The 15076-nt window shown below is 53.3% G+C and overlaps 4 protein-coding genes across 4 annotated transcripts; 3 read left to right on the forward strand and 1 right to left on the reverse strand.

The window, feature by feature from the left end:
* The first annotated feature begins 2070 nt into the window (after nucleotides 1–2070).
* SETTUDRAFT_162674 (uncharacterized protein) lies at nucleotides 2071–3507 on the forward strand. The gene has a single exon (XM_008022914.1). The coding sequence runs from the start codon at nucleotides 2118–2120 to the stop codon at nucleotides 3210–3212; it is 1095 nt and encodes a 364-aa protein (XP_008021105.1). The 5' UTR covers nucleotides 2071–2117; the 3' UTR covers nucleotides 3213–3507.
* Nucleotides 3508–3771: 264 nt separating this feature from the next.
* On the reverse strand, nucleotides 3772–5701 carry SETTUDRAFT_30686 (uncharacterized protein; the record flags this gene model as incomplete). Its single annotated transcript, XM_008022061.1, has 4 exons — nucleotides 3772–3962; nucleotides 4026–4669; nucleotides 4757–4861; nucleotides 4914–5701. 4 exons carry the CDS (start codon nucleotides 5699–5701, stop codon nucleotides 3772–3774), a joined length of 1728 nt encoding a protein of 575 aa, XP_008020252.1.
* Nucleotides 5702–6466: 765 nt separating this feature from the next.
* SETTUDRAFT_87042 (uncharacterized protein) lies at nucleotides 6467–7458 on the forward strand (the record flags this gene model as incomplete). The annotated part of the gene is made up of 3 exons (XM_008022309.1): nucleotides 6467–6604; nucleotides 6654–6681; nucleotides 6740–7458. The coding sequence occupies 3 exons, from the start codon at nucleotides 6467–6469 to the stop codon at nucleotides 7456–7458; spliced, it is 885 nt and encodes a 294-aa protein (XP_008020500.1).
* A 1358-nt stretch (nucleotides 7459–8816) lies between these two features.
* Nucleotides 8817–13666, forward strand: SETTUDRAFT_134371 (uncharacterized protein; the record flags this gene model as incomplete). Its single annotated transcript, XM_008022915.1, has 5 exons — nucleotides 8817–9319; nucleotides 9377–9809; nucleotides 9869–11888; nucleotides 11987–12491; nucleotides 12541–13666. The coding sequence occupies exons 1-5, from the start codon at nucleotides 8862–8864 to the stop codon at nucleotides 13664–13666; spliced, it is 4542 nt and encodes a 1513-aa protein (XP_008021106.1). The 5' UTR covers nucleotides 8817–8861.
* Between the last annotated feature and the right edge of the window lie 1410 nt (nucleotides 13667–15076).

Here is a 15076-nt window from a genome sequence, read left to right on the forward strand (position 1 = left end):
CTCCGATCCGGCTCTGGGATTGGCTCAATACTTGGCGAAGTTGTAACATCGTTACAAGTATAACCTAATAGTTATATATCTAACCCTACCTCTACCTAGGTCTTAGCTAACCTAACCCTACCTCTACCTAGGTCTTGGCAACCCTACCCCTACCCATGCCAAGGAACCTTAGCGTGGGTAGGGGTAGGGGTAGGGCTAGGTATTATATAAGCCAACCCTACCCCTACCCTACCCCTACCCATTCGCCAGTCTATTCCTGAGGGCATGCAACATTGATCTAGCGTCCCTGAGATCGACGGAAGGTTTCGGCAGGGCAGCTCAGCGGCATGTCCTGATCCGATCGACTAAGGCCGTTTAGGGCAAACCTCATGACGTAACGTGACCTCACTCTAACCCTACTCAACTCGCGTTGTCTCGCCAGCCCAGCAACACTAAACATACAAAGCCTCACACCGGATAGCCAAGGAAGCACGACCACGACTGATGAGCTACTGGGTTCGCCACCTCTTCGCTGTTGACCGCTAACTAGACCGCCCCAACCACCGGGTTGATCGCCCTACCACTAGAATTGATCGGCGGGCCGGCGACGACTCAGAATATAGTCAGAATGGGCCGGATACGAGCAAAAATGACCAACCTCTGGAGACACGTTTGTTGAAGCATGTCTGTGCATACTCTTCCTCCAGCATGTGATCTCGTGAAAAGAGAAATACACTTTCGGTGGTTGGAAGATGACCGTCACCCCTGGTTACGCTGGTCGACTATTTTGTGCTAATTATACATCTACAGTATTTGGCTAACAACCTGGGTAGACACGGCACTGTAAAATTTGTCAAAAAAGTCTTAGCCTGGTGTCTCCGATCAATGTCTCCGACTATCCAGGTCCGCCGAAACGGAGGTGCTGCTACAACAACCGCCTCGACACGAATGGTGGAATGTGCCGCACCGGCCCAGCCTCACGCCACCACCAAGAACCCCTGCTCTCCCGTTCCTGGCAAATCTAAATCACAAGTGCAAAGTTTAGACATCACCACGCGCCGTGCTGGATGGGCCGAGCATGAGAAGGCAACACGAGTATTGGGAACTGGAATGCGCTCTCCAACCCCAGTGGTGACGACTGGATATTCGATAGTCAGGTAAACGCACTCTTAGGACCCCAGCTCTCTTGTCGCCTCTGGCTCAGAAGAGTACACACTACTCGCATGTGGCGGTGTTCAAAACCTTGCGGTCGCTGTCGCCTTACCCCGCATATGGCTTTAAGAATTTTCCAAGCCCGGGTATGCAGGTTGAGATGCTTCTTCTGTCATTATGCAAGGATTCGACAGACGGAAGGCTCGGCAACGCTGTTCCTATGTTAAGAAACGTGGTGGTCTGCTGCACCAAGTACATGCTAGTGCCAATAGTTTTGACATACTGCTAGAGGTAAGCGACTCCGACTTTGCCGCCGGAGCTTACTCCGCCTAGCTGTGTACTCCAACCTCGAGCTCGCAGCGCAAACTTCAACCATGGAAATGCGGCCGTCTCTGGAGTATTGATGTCTCAAAGCATATGGCATGTTGCTTGCGGCATACTATGTTTAAACTTCGCGAACGGAATGTTCTCGAGTTGGTTCAGATCCCTGGGTTGGAGTCTCCAGAGACATGTTCCTGCGGATCATACCCCACAAAATGCGGTGGCTGATCATCGCATATTGAACAACACGACGCCTCCCCAGGCACTGATTTACGTCCAGCCACCAATCATGGCTGTTTCTGTTACTTGAGAATGCGATGTTACTGTTTCCTGCCACCAGCCACGTTCCCAGCCCAGCGCACTCGACTAACGGGATCCTTGTAACCGGGAATACGAGCTGTCCCCACAAATGCGTGTACAGGCTAGTACATTCTAATATCACGTTTTTCGATATGACGAGTTGGTAAATGGTCGATACGCTTTGGGATCTTAGCCAGGGTCTCGAGAGCCGTACCACTGGGAGCAACCCACTTGAGTGGGTAGGCCAAGTCATGTCACCCGAGCCGTGTACAGGTATAAGAATCCTTTGGATTCTCCCCTCTGGTAGACACTTTCGACAGCAGTAACTTTAATCAATAGTATAATAGCCCTACACAATCGTTAATATGAGATACGCACTCGCTCCCCTCGCATTCGGCCTTGGTGCCAATGCCCTCGTTGCTCGCGGAAACACACAATGCTTCCAGCTCAAGGCATCTGGTGGCGCTCAAGGCATCCTTGGCCAACTCGGTGACGGCCAGAACCGCGTTGGTGACCACTTGCCCAATGGATGCTACTGCCTCAGCGATGGCGGCTTCACTGATTCCAACGGAAGAGGCTGCATCTTGACACCACCCACCACCCAGTTCCAGTGCGATGTGGGTGCTTCTCCCACGACCGGATTCGCCGTTGGCTCCGATGGCAGCGTCACATACAAGGGCGACGCCACATTCTACGCCTGCCCCGTCAACGACAACGGCGTCTACAACGTCTACTCGGAACCCGTCGCAGGCCAGGACAAGTGCGTCAAGATCTCTCTCGGCTCCGCTGGCTCCTGCGGCTCTGGAGGCGGCGAAGCCCCCAAGCCTACACCCACACCTCCACCTGCCGAGACGCCCTGCCCCCCCGTCACCACCATCACCAAGACCGAAACCACAACCTCCCAGATCCCCAAGCCCACTCCACCCCCATCTCCTCCTCCAACTAAGCCCGAACCCTCGCCCCCAGCCAGCGACACATGCCCGGCGGACCTCAACGGCAACTACCAGTACCCACACCTGATTGTCCCCGTCGACTCCTCACAGCCCGACAAAGCATATGGGACATCATACAACGGCAAAGTCGACAGCCACACCTGCAGCATCTTCAACTTCGACATTCCCTACTCGTACGCCGGCAAAAAGTGCACCGCCATCTTCCTGCTCCCGCAAAAGAAAGACCTCGAGACCTCTGACTACACCCTCTCGGGCACCGGCCAATGCACCGTCACCGCCCTCAAGGACTACGCCACCGAGCAGACCACGTGGAACAACCAGCCCGCCAAGTCCGGCGACGCCGTTTCCCTCAGCGTGGCGCCCGGCGGCGCCTGGAGCGTCGCTACCTTCGATTGCCCCGCCGGCCAGCGCATCGCCTTCGAGATGTGCAGCACCGGCGACTTTGCCCTGGATTACTTCCAGGACTACAATCCTAGTCCCATTGGTATGTATGTCCGCCAGTGCTAGATACCGCGTACTCGTCCTGTCGGGGAAGTCAAGTTTCTTGTTTTCTTTTTTTTCTTTTGATGATGAAAAATGAAAAATGAAGAAGAAGAAGAAGAAGAAGAATAGAAGGGGAAGTGGTTTTATTAGGATTGTATTCATGGTAATGGCTTGGATGCGGGTATGGGTTTGAGGAAGAGATGTTGACGACGTCATGACTTACATACACACACACACACACACACACTCCCTTATGAAGATATGTAGATACATATGAAACGAAGGAATAATAAAGCGAGAAATTCAACATAGTTAATGCAAATATATGTGTATACTTTGTCTATTGTTTGTGCTACTTGTGCTACGGAGTTTTGCTGATATTCGAGTCTTGAGTGAAAAAAATATCCAAGTCTCTTTGCCTTTTTTTTTCTTCCTCACTGACTATGTATGAATTGGCTGACTGGAATGGGAATATCTTGTATTACTCAAGCCATGTATTAACCTCGTCTTTGAGAGTGCTTCTACAAATTGTACAGTGAAGATTTGCCAATAGATTAACGATACACTTCGTCTCTATGCATCTCTACTCCACACCACCACCACCTCGCTCAGGATACTTCTCGCTATCCGCCTCTGAATCCTCGGCTTGATTAGGCGGGAAATCAGTACAGCGAGAGGCTCTATTTTCTGCAACCCAAGCCTCAATGTCGTCTAGAGCTTTGATCGGGTCGCCGCGACAAGCCTGGAGGAAATTCTGGACTTGTGCTGGCGAGACTGGTTGAACACGTTAGTATTGCTGAAAAAAAAAGGAAATTTGATGATTGCGGAGTAACTTACAGGTATTAGGTGGAACTTTTTCCGCGAATTCCGTTGCCCACTGGTCGATTTGCGCGACGGTAAAGGCCGAGTCGTGGGCCATGGCTGAGCGGCCGATTAGGCGCTTGAAGATGCTCTTGCCGGCGCTCTTGCTCATGTTGCCAAAGTAGACTTTCTTGTCGATGCGGCCGGGGCGTGTGAGAGCGGCATCAAGGGCGTCGGGATCATTGGAAGTCATGATGAGGAGTCTTCCCTCTTGCGACGCATTGCCGTCGATGGCATTCAGAAGCCCGCTCAAGGTGACCATGTTGCGACGTGTGATTGCTGAGAACTTTGTTCTGTTTGGTTTCAGCTCGTCGGAAGAAATTGGTTTACCTGAGTGGTCGAGTGATTCGGCGTTCTGTGTTTCCCATGATGTGTGTTCGCGGCCAATACCGGCGGAATCAATGTCCTCGATGACCACTATGCATTTGCGGGGGAGGCCGAGGAAGAGTCGGTGCAGGACGCCGTCGCTGATGCTCCCGTTTGCGAGATTGATGTGGTAAATGTCGCATCGGAGATGGCCAGCTAGTGCGGCGCTGAAGGAGCTTTTGCCAGTGCCAGGAGGACCGTAGAAAAGATAGCCGCGTCGGTAGGGGATACCGCAGTCGGCGAAAAAGGCGCGTCTGGAATATTGTAAACATACACTCCCTTTAGAGAGATAGAAAGAAACTTTCCACAGCAGCATTTGCAGCGCGGGATATTCTACTTACGACTCGTCACTGTAATAGTACTCGGCATCTCGAACAATGTCCAATTTCACCTGCTCATCCATGTCGATAGTATCGAGCTTGCGGATGGCCTTGGATACTGATTGCCTAAGTTTGTTAACGACGGTGACTTGGAATGGCCATGTTTCTCCCAGCGTACCAGACATTTCCATACGGGTCATTACGGCCCTCTCCAGCAAAATAAACTGTAGTAGTCCCCGTGAGATGTTTCAATTTGAAGTCATGACACATTGCGGTAAAGTCTTGCAAAGGCTTGAGACTCCATCCGAGGGTCATGAGGGTGATTGCGTTTTGAAGGAGGCCCCTGTCATCAACCATGTGACCAGACATAGTCCTGTGATTGCTGTAGCTGTTTCCGCCCCTGCGCGAGAAGACGAAAGGGCGAAAGCCGACCCAGAATAATCGTGTACCAATCGGCGGGAGGCACAAGACTCCATCGTCCCTCTTGTCCATGGCTACGCCTGGAGGAGGAGGCATGATCATACGACGATGGAAATCATCGTTTGCATCTTGCATGCTACTGGTGACTAGCATAGCGTTTCGTGAATGGCTGTTCGTGATGACTTCTGAGCCTATCCAAGCGAGTATTTCTTTTGCGACGGGGTCGCTTTCGGGTACAGTAACTTGTACAGTGAGCGCCCATATGCAAAAGTCCTTGATGTGTGTGTAGACTGGGCGCAGTGTCTGATAAAGACCGATCAGAGCAAGTAGTTTCTCGACCTCACCCACCCCGCTGGGCTTGAGGCGGTACAGCACGCGCTGGATGAGCTCCAAGATTGGAAATTGGCCTGATGCAGCACGCTTGAGATGATGTGGGACATAGCCAGGGGTATCTAATGGCTCGGGCCATATTCGATCTGGAAAGCTCTTGCCAGTCACGGAAGGGGCGTCCCATTCATGTGAGATTGGAAGCGTCTCAAGTTCCATGGTGTTCTATCATGAGCAGGATGTCCATGAACAACCTTTTTGTGCAGATATAGCGATAGTTTGTGTATTTCCGTTACTTGGCGATTAAGACTCGCACATGGTAGTGTATGAAGTTGAGCGTAGGTATGCCAGGCAGCGATGGTGCCTAGCGATCGGCAACGGGTTGTAGTCTGAGGCTGGCAAGCACTCTAAAGGCGGGTACAACCGTGCAGAAAGAGATGGAAAGACAAACCAAACCAAACTAGAAACAGAAACCGCCCAAGCGTCAAAAGCGCGGTGGAGGAAAAGAGGGATGGTTCAGAGAGGACAGCCCCAGGCTGAGATGCAGTATCTTCGTAGCCGAATACGGAAAGAGCATCAGCCACACGACTTCAGCCATGATTCCAACACCGGGATTGCTAGTACTCGTTAGCCAGGGCCTGCCAAGCTAGCGCGACAGCCTGCGCATGTATTATTGGCTTGCAATTTCTTTGAGCGTCCAATGAAATCTGTGCAGATTGATGCGCAGCCCGTGATTATGTAAGTAGGACTGCTCTGCTTACGTAAATCAAGTCCACATCTGCTGTGCCATTGCCCTAAGCCTAATTGAGCTGGTGGGCTGTTTACACAGGTACGTCATAAATCGAAAACACCTACCCGAACTACTTTGCCATTTCGCGTCAAGCCAGGCTCTTCTTCTTCCTCCCAGCCTTTAAACCTGCCCGCGGACTTTGCAATTGTCTTTTCAATCCACAAAATCACAAGAATCCACGACAATTCTTCACCATGCCTCCCAAAGCCAGCACAGGTGACCTCCACGTTGAGAAGCTCTTTTCTGTCAAAGACTATGTTTGCGTGATCAGTGGAGGCGGGTCTGGGATCGGATTGATGGCTGCCCAGGCACTCGCAGCAAACGGCGCCAAGGTATGTAGCAATGGTAATGCTATAGTGCATGTCTGACAAGTGAGTAAAGGTATACATTACCGGCCGTCGCAAGGAAGGTAAGGAAACCCTGGCTAGAATGCGCAATTCCAAACTAACCTCTTCCTTGACAATTAGCTCTCGAGACTGCTGCCAAGTCACACAACCCCGACCAGGGTGGCGAGATTATACCTCTCTCACCGTGCGACGTGACCAAAAAGGACGACCTGGAGCGCATGTACCAGGAGCTGGCATCCAAGGAGAAGTACATCAACCTGTTCATCGCCTCGGCTGGCGTTTCTGGCGAGAAGGGAATCCCGGACGCGGAAAAGGCGACTGACATGAAGAAGAAGCTGTTTGACAACGAGACGTTTGAGGGCTGGGCCGAGACATACAACACCGATGTGACTGCCGTGTACTTCTCGACGGTTGTCCTATTGCCGCTGTTGCAAGCTGGCACCGAAACACATGGCCACCTCTCTGCGTCAGTCATTGTTATCAGCTCCATGTCGGGCATCATGAAAGATGCACAGGGCCACTTCAGCTACAACGCGGCCAAGGGCGGTACGGTGCACTTGAGCAAGCTCATGTCGGCCGAGTTCCAGAAGCTCCGCATCCGCGTGAACAGCATTGCGCCTGGGTATTTCCCCTCTGAGATGACGGCCAAGGAGAGTGACGAGCACCAGAAGAGCGATCTGCCAGACGAGAAGATCCAGGAGAAGGGCCATGTCCCACACGGACGGGCGGGCAGCGACGCGGAGATGGCGCAGGCGGTCATCTTCCTGACCAAGAACTCGTATGTCAATGGGCAGATTCTGGCGGTTGACGGTGGTGTGCTCAATGTTGTGAGCTCGTAAGCAGTGACGGGGGGCTGTGAGGGGAGTATGGCGCGGTTGGGATTACACTAGGGTACAAACCATGGGCGAGGCGACTACTAAGCAGGCTTGCAATGGAAAAGTAGATTTGTGCATTATTGGGTGCCGGGTGCGTAAGCTGCTGATGGCACGGAGCTCGTGTCGGGCGCAGGCTCCGTGGACGGGGTGGCCAAAGCTACACATGCTTCCCCACATTCCCCGCGATAAGGTAATTTCGGTTCAGGGCGATAGCGGATAATAGCTGGGTATGACGCTGTTGGCACAAGACGAGCGGGTGGCGTGCCGAGGGCATGGCAGGTTGGAAAGGCAGCGCGCACCCGGTACCTGGCTGCACATGGGCAGTTGGGCGCACGTGAAGACGCGCGAGCAGGGTTGTGCGCCCTGCAGAGAGGGAAAAAGGAAATCAGGAGAGAGTGTAGAGGAAAAAGCAACGGGCGGCATTGGGGGCAAGAAGGGCCGACGAGAGCGTGGCATGGCCCAGTGCACACGGGAGTGAGGTCATCGGACGGGGGAGGCCGATGAATGGCGATGAATGGCGATGAGAGGCGATGGGGCGATGAGAGGCATGAGAAGAGACGAGAGCAGACGAGATGCAGGCGAGGATGAGTGAGTGAGTGAGTGGGTGAGTGGGTGAGTGAGTGGATGAGTAAGTGAGTGATTAGATAGAGGGCAGCTGCTGGCTGTTGGGGGCGGTCGGCAGGTACTAGCAGCCAAATGCCCACGACTGAGTGGCCAGCGCCCGACGAGCACACGGCCTTGACTGACTTGACGGATGGACGGGCTGGCTGAGTGACTGACCGCTGCACGCCATTCTGCATTCTGCATTCTGCATTCTGCATTCTCGCAGTCGCCCACTCTCCCCTCTCGGCTCTCTTCGCCCGCGCCCTCGTCGCCCGACGATGCCTCGCGCCCCCTCGCCTTCGCACGCAGCCTAACGACGCCCGATAGTCGTGGGCGCCACTGTCGAAGCGCTGGCGTGCATGCAGCCAGGATCCCCCGAGTGATAATTGCTATTTCACAGCCAGGGCGTGAGACGGACCCCGCCAACAGCCTAAGCCGGGTCGCGCATGGGCAAGCAACAACAACAACTGTCGGCTCATTGATGCCAATCCCGCCGCCGGTGCGCCTGTTGTCTTCGCTGCTGTTGCCGCCGCTGCTGCGCTCTTCTGCTGCCGTTGTTTCTGCCGCCGCTGCGATTCGAGGACATGCACACAGCAGCAAGCCACACACCGCCGCCGCCGCCGCTGCTGCTCAACCTTCGCCCTCGCCCTCGACTCCGCCGACACCACAATCGGCCTGCGCCAGGCCGCAGACGGACCTGACGCGGACTTAAGAAACGGCTGCCTGGAGCTGCTGGGCCGGCGACCAGGGCTGCAAAAGTCAATATGGTCTCACATGCTCCACCCAAACCCTCGCACGCGCCCTCCAACTCGCGCCCATCGCAACCCTCGTCAAACACGCCCGGAGGCCACTCGAAAAAGTCGTCGTCGTCGTCGTCCCACCACAATGGCCACCCCCGCGACCGCGACCGTGACCGCGACCGCGACCAGCGCCCCAGCAGAGAGGGCACCGCCCAAAAAGCCGCCCAAGATGTCGCCGGCCTCAAGGACTACCAGCTGGGCGACTGCCTGGGCAAGGGCGCATTCGGCAGCGTCTACCGCGCCCTCAATTGGGGCACCGGCGAGACGGTCGCCATCAAGCAGGTCCGCCTCGAGAACCTGGGCGCCGCCGACCTCAAGAACATGGAGATGGAAATCGACCTGCTCAAGAACCTCAACCACCCCAACATTGTCAAGTACCACGGTTTCGTGAGGAGCTCAGAAAGCCTGTACATTATTCTCGAGTGAGTCGAGCCCGCGCGCAAGCGTCCGGAACAGGGCAAATTACTAACCGCTCCCAGGTACTGCGAGAATGGCTCGTTGCACAGCATCTGCAAGAACTTTGGCAAATTCCCCGAGAACCTCGTCGCCCTGTACATGTCCCAGGTCCTCCACGGCCTCCTCTACCTGCACGAGCAGGGTGTCATACATCGCGATATCAAGGGTGCCAACATCCTGACAACAAAAGAGGGCTTGGTCAAACTGGCAGACTTTGGTGTGGCCACAAAACAGTCGGGTCTCGACCAGTCGAGCGTCGTGGGCACGCCCTACTGGATGGCCCCAGAGGTCATTGAGCTTTCTGGCGCCACCACCTCGTCAGACATTTGGAGTTTGGGATGTACTGTCATCGAGCTGATAGAGGGCAAGCCGCCGTATCATAAGCTACAACCCATGCAGGCCCTTTTCAGAATTGTCAACGACGAGCATCCGCCCATTCCCGGCAGTGCTTCTCCAGTGAGTAGACCCTTTTGCAAGCGCCCGCCTCCTTCAACACCATGTGCTGACCCGTGCAGCTCCTGCGTGAGTTTCTCATGGAATGTTTCCAGAAGAACCCCACTCTTCGTATCTCCGCGAAACGCCTATTGAAGCACCCATGGATTCTTAGCGCGAAGCGCACTGTCCCTGCCGTACCCACAAAGCCTACAGAATATCAAGAAGCAGTCAAGTCTGTGCAGGAGTGGAATGAAGCATTGAAGTCGCCCAACTCTCTGCGCAGAAGTTCCCGCCTTGTTCACGGTGGGCAAAAGTCGTCACCCGGCCCCGGCGCTGCGTCCCGCAGGCCAGCCGTCAATGTAAACCTCAACATATCCAAGCACAGACCTAGCGCAGAATCGTTCCGCTCGCCAGAGTTGGATCACGATGACAATTGGGACAAGGACTTTGCCGAAAGCATATCGCCCCGTGCCCTGCAGATGCCTCACCTCAAGCCCCAGGACAACTTTGGTGGTCTTTTCTCCGGCGACAGGCTCAAGGCCTTTGCCAGCTTTGAGTCGGTAGCCGAGATGACTGATTATGGAGATGGTGAGGCCACGGTTAAGAGTCCGAAGAGCATGCAACAGTACCAGGGTGCTTCAAAAGCGTCCGGCCAGAGAGCAAATGAAAGAGCAAACGGCAAATCTAGCAGCGCCAGTCGGTCGTCCACGTCGGTATCTAGCGCTACTGATTCAGAGTATGAGGAGAGGCATGATTTACAACCAAGAACAGCGTTTCTTCGTGCAAACCCAAGGTCCATGCAGCCTTCGAGGCCGAGGACCGCTGCTCCAGCGCGACCTAGCCAATTGTTTCGTGAAGACACAATCGAGGATTACTCAGATCTTATGCCGGCTGATGAAGGCGCCTTTGAGCGCAAACTGGCAGCCATGCAGTACGCTCAGCCACCAGCTATGCAGCCCAAGCAAATAGCTGCTGCCAACAACTCGCCGTCTGACAACTTCTCGCCCCGGTTGTTCCATCCAAACGATTTAAAAGCAGGCCCAAAATCAACACGAGATTTGAAGGCAAATGGATCCTTTCATCAGCGATCAGCGAGTTCGACCTCGAATCGCAAGTTGCACCGGACGCAGTCTCAGATTGAAATTCAAAAATATGCCGAGGACGATAGAGATGATTTCTCTGACGTATTTGGCGATATCAAAGGTCACCTCGCTAATCCCGTTCGAGCAGAAAGCGACAGCGGAAGCGAACACAGTAGTCTTGCCATGCTCACATCGAAAATGGCAAGCTCATTCACCATTGCCGACGAAGATGACCTGGACCCGTTTGCGAACCTCGATGAGGGTCTAGACAACATCAACCTGGAAAATAATGTTGCGCGCGACCGAGACGATCGACTGACAAAGATGACGGAAGGGCTTGTCGGCTGCTTGAAGACCAGTCAGCCAGACGACGAGCTACTTGAAATTGCAGACCAACTGCTACAAGTTCTGCATGAATCGCCAGACAAGCGGTCCATCATTCTGCGGAGCCATGGCATGCTGCCTATTTTGGAAATTCTTGGGACCAGGCCGCACAACGAGGTAGTGCTGCCACTTCTGAAGATCATCAACCTCATCATCCTGGAGGATGCCGAGTCACAAGAGAGCTTGTCTTTCCTTGGAGGAATCCCAACCATCTGCTACTTTGCTTCGAAAAAGTTCCCTAGTGACATTCGGAAAGAAGCTGCAGCATTCGTGCGACAGATGTACCAGACAAGTACCTTGACGCTTCAGATGTTCATTGGATGTGGTGGCATCAACGTGCTTGTTGAATTCTTGGAAGAGGACATTGACGCCGAGCGTGACCTCGTGCTCATTGGTGTCAATGGCGTGTTTGGTGTGTTTGAATTGCAGGGACCCACACCGAAGAACGACTTTTGCCGCATATTCTCAAGATCAAGCGTGCTGTATCCGCTCAGCCTGGTCTTGAACCGCATGGTCGAGGAAGACGGAGAGGTCGCGCGCCTCATTGTGGGTAGGATTGTGCAAATCTTCCTCATCTTTTCACAGGCAGAGAGTCACGTCAAGGATCTCGTGGCGGATCGAATGATCTTGAAGCGTAAGTCACCTGGTTGATAACTTTGACAATGGGTCTAGGGTCACTCAGCTGAGAGATTCTTGCTTTGTTGTGGCAGACAGAACACTAACACCGTACAGGCGTTCTCAAAGACCTCCGCAAAATGGCTCCGCCGCACCAAATTACTATGCTCAAGTTCATCAAAAACCTCAGCTCGCTTTCGTCGACCCACGAAGCCCTCCAAAATTCCAATGCAATCGACATCCTGATCGAACTACTCAAATCCACAAGGTCAAGGGACTCACTGAGCCGCAGCCAAAACAGGTCTACATCTGATCCCAAACGCTTACCACCTTTCCACCGTGAAATCTCGAACCAGATTCTCAACACCATGTATAACTTATGTCGACACAACAAGAGCAGGCAGGAGGAGGCTGCGCTGTCGGACATTATTCCGCTGCTCAAGGACGTCGTGCGTGAGGGTGGTCCGCTCAAGGAGTTTGCTCTGCCGGTGCTGCTTGAAATGGTCAACTCTGGCAAGGTGGCGCGTAAGATGCTTTGGGATGCCAAGGGTCTCGCGTTCTATGTTTCACTACTGGGCGACCGCAACTGGGCAGTAACTGCTTTGGATGCTATTTTTGTTTGGTGCGTACCATCCCAGTTATTATTGATCGACGTGCTAACAAGTATCCAGGCTCCAGGAAGAGACGGCTCGTGTCGAGCAATACCTCCTTTCACCCCAATCGAGCTTCACGGCTGCCATCATCTCCGCCTACACCTCGGCTGATTTGCCGCACTCCACCTTTGAGAATATGCTCGAGCCTCTACAAAAAGTCGTCCGCCTGTCGCCACCTATCGCTGCGTCGCTCGCCGTCCCAGAGATTTTCAGCCGGACTGAACAGAAACTTGGACACAAGGATGCTGTAACGCGTCTGAACTTCCTTCGTATCCTGCGGACAATTTGTGATGCAAAGGACGAAGGGTGCTGGCTAGTACGGGCCTTCGGATGCTATGAGCGCATCACCTGGCTCATGGAACACGACTCTGCTGTCCTGGTGCGACAGATGGCCGAAGAGCTTATCCGAGCCTGCGATGAAGTAGAGCTTTCGGGTATCAACAAGGGTTCCAATGGCAAGCGGAGCGTTAGTCGCGCTTCCACTGCAGGCCTGAACCTACGGCGTCCAGCTTCGTCAGCTGGCCGGCGCGATGGCTCAGGTTCAAGCTCAGGATCTACCTTGATTGGTAGCGGCATGGGCTTAACGCCACCTACACCCAATTCTCTCAAGAATACATTTATGCTGCCACCCATGAGTGGCACACCAACATCGCTTGGGAGTGGCCGCGATCGTATCGGGCGCTCCCAATCCTCAACAACCATGTGGGATCTCGCCGAAGACCCCACGACAGACCTCCCTCCTTCATCAGGCCGTTCTAAAACACCTTCTCTAGTACGCAGCTCCACATCTTTTGCAGCTCTCCAAAGTAGTGCGGGCACGCCAAATGCGGCCCGTACACCGTCGCGTCCACCCTCACGCGACGCTGCGACGTCGCTCGCTCGTATAGAAGCCAATAACGCTAATAACGCAAACTCCAAATCCAATTCTCGCCTTCCCAAAGCACGACAGGGCCGCCTCAGCGAGGCTGTAATTAGGAGACGGCAAAGCGTGGTAGGTGAAAACGATGCCACAACCAATGGTGCGCCGACACCACCACCACCGAGCGCTGCACCGCCCCTTCCGCGACTCCAGATTGTAAGACGTAGAAGGGAGACGAGCGGCGGGGAGATGAGTACCCCGGTGCGAAAAGGAGCTGCGGATTAGAAGGCCGCCATTGCTGAACTTGACGCCCCACGTAGAGAGGATGGTGGCGCGAGTGATTGCGGATACCTGGCACAAGTCAGAAGACGAAGGGGCTGGACCGGTGTTTAAAAGGACTTTCAGTTTGGTCGCCCCCTCCCACCCCCTTTTTGTTTTTCTTCTTTTTTTTCTTTCTCACAAGGAGCCAGCGTCTTCCTCATTTTCCATGGTGTGCATCTTGTTCCCTTTTTTTTTCTTTTCTTCTCTTGTTGCTTCATGCTGTCCAAACATGCATATGGCGCCAGGCGTTTTGACATCTCGGCGCTGATGAATTCGTGCATTTACGCCTCGGGGAAGCAAAACTCAAAGGGAGGGCGGGGGAAAGGTGGTCCATTGGGTGGGTTGGGAGGCGGGATGGCCGTGGTCAAAGCATTGATAGACATGGTCTTGCAAAGCCAAGTTCTTTTTGTTCTTCTTTTTTGCTTTGTTCGCATAGCCTAGGCGTTCTGTTTTTTTTTCAGCTTTGAAGAGGGGTGGGTTCCTTTTCTGTCTTTACCAATGAGGAAGGGTTCAACGTTCGTTTTTTTTTCGGGGCTTTTTTTTCTCTCCATTCCTGCTGGATGCATTTCCTGTTCTCTGGGTATACATTGGCGCTGCTATGTCTGTGTCTATGTATGCATGCATGCATGCATGCATTCGATAAAGACTGATTGGGTGTGTATTGTATGAGGGAAACAGAAACAGAAACACGGCCCAGCCCACATAGCCGAATCCGAAGGACACAATATCAACACCATACCAATTCTCTCTTTTCTTTCTTTCTTTCTTTTTTTTCTTTCTTCTTCATTTCCACAAGTGACATGCCTCTTCTCCCGATGCGTGTGCTGTATAGCCAATGGATGGAATAGCACAATATGTATTCAGCTAACACAGCATGACAATATGTATGTAGCACTAACAATAGTCGGGCAATAGCAGTACTTACTTGGAAGATATTGATATTAAGCGATTTAGTGCTTTGAATGTGGCTTCAAGGCAAACCCCCCCCCCCCCCCAGCAAGATGTATATTGCGTGCATGGATTATACCTTTTGATATCCGGGGGATATAGGGTTTTGCAGTGAGCTTTGCAGGGGCTGGGATGTGTGGGCGAGCGAGCTTGGTCTGTGTGTGTGTGTGTGTGTGGGAGAATCGTAGTATGGAGTTGGTAAGGTTATTCTAATTATATATAACGTATGTGGCAAGCGAGCGCCGCAGGCAAGCGAGCGCCGCACCCCACCAAACCTGCGCACCTCTATAAGCCTGTAGTTCCACCACAATATAGTTGTTTTACTACATATTAACATAATAGATTAAGCAGTACCTAGAGTATCTTTCTTGCACGTACGCGAGTTATGGCCAGTCTCTCTGCACCTACTACAGCGCGCCAAAGCCT

The sequence above is a fragment of the Exserohilum turcica genome (genome assembly GCF_000359705.1).
Source record: "Exserohilum turcica Et28A unplaced genomic scaffold SETTUscaffold_1, whole genome shotgun sequence".
Taxonomy (NCBI): Eukaryota; Fungi; Ascomycota; class Dothideomycetes; order Pleosporales; family Pleosporaceae; genus Exserohilum; species Exserohilum turcicum.

What these genes read in the sequence shown, in the direction of transcription:
- SETTUDRAFT_162674 (XM_008022914.1), top strand. Translation starts at nt 2,118, where the DNA reads ATGAGATACGCACTCGCTCCCCTCGCATTCGGCCTTGGTGCCAATGCC.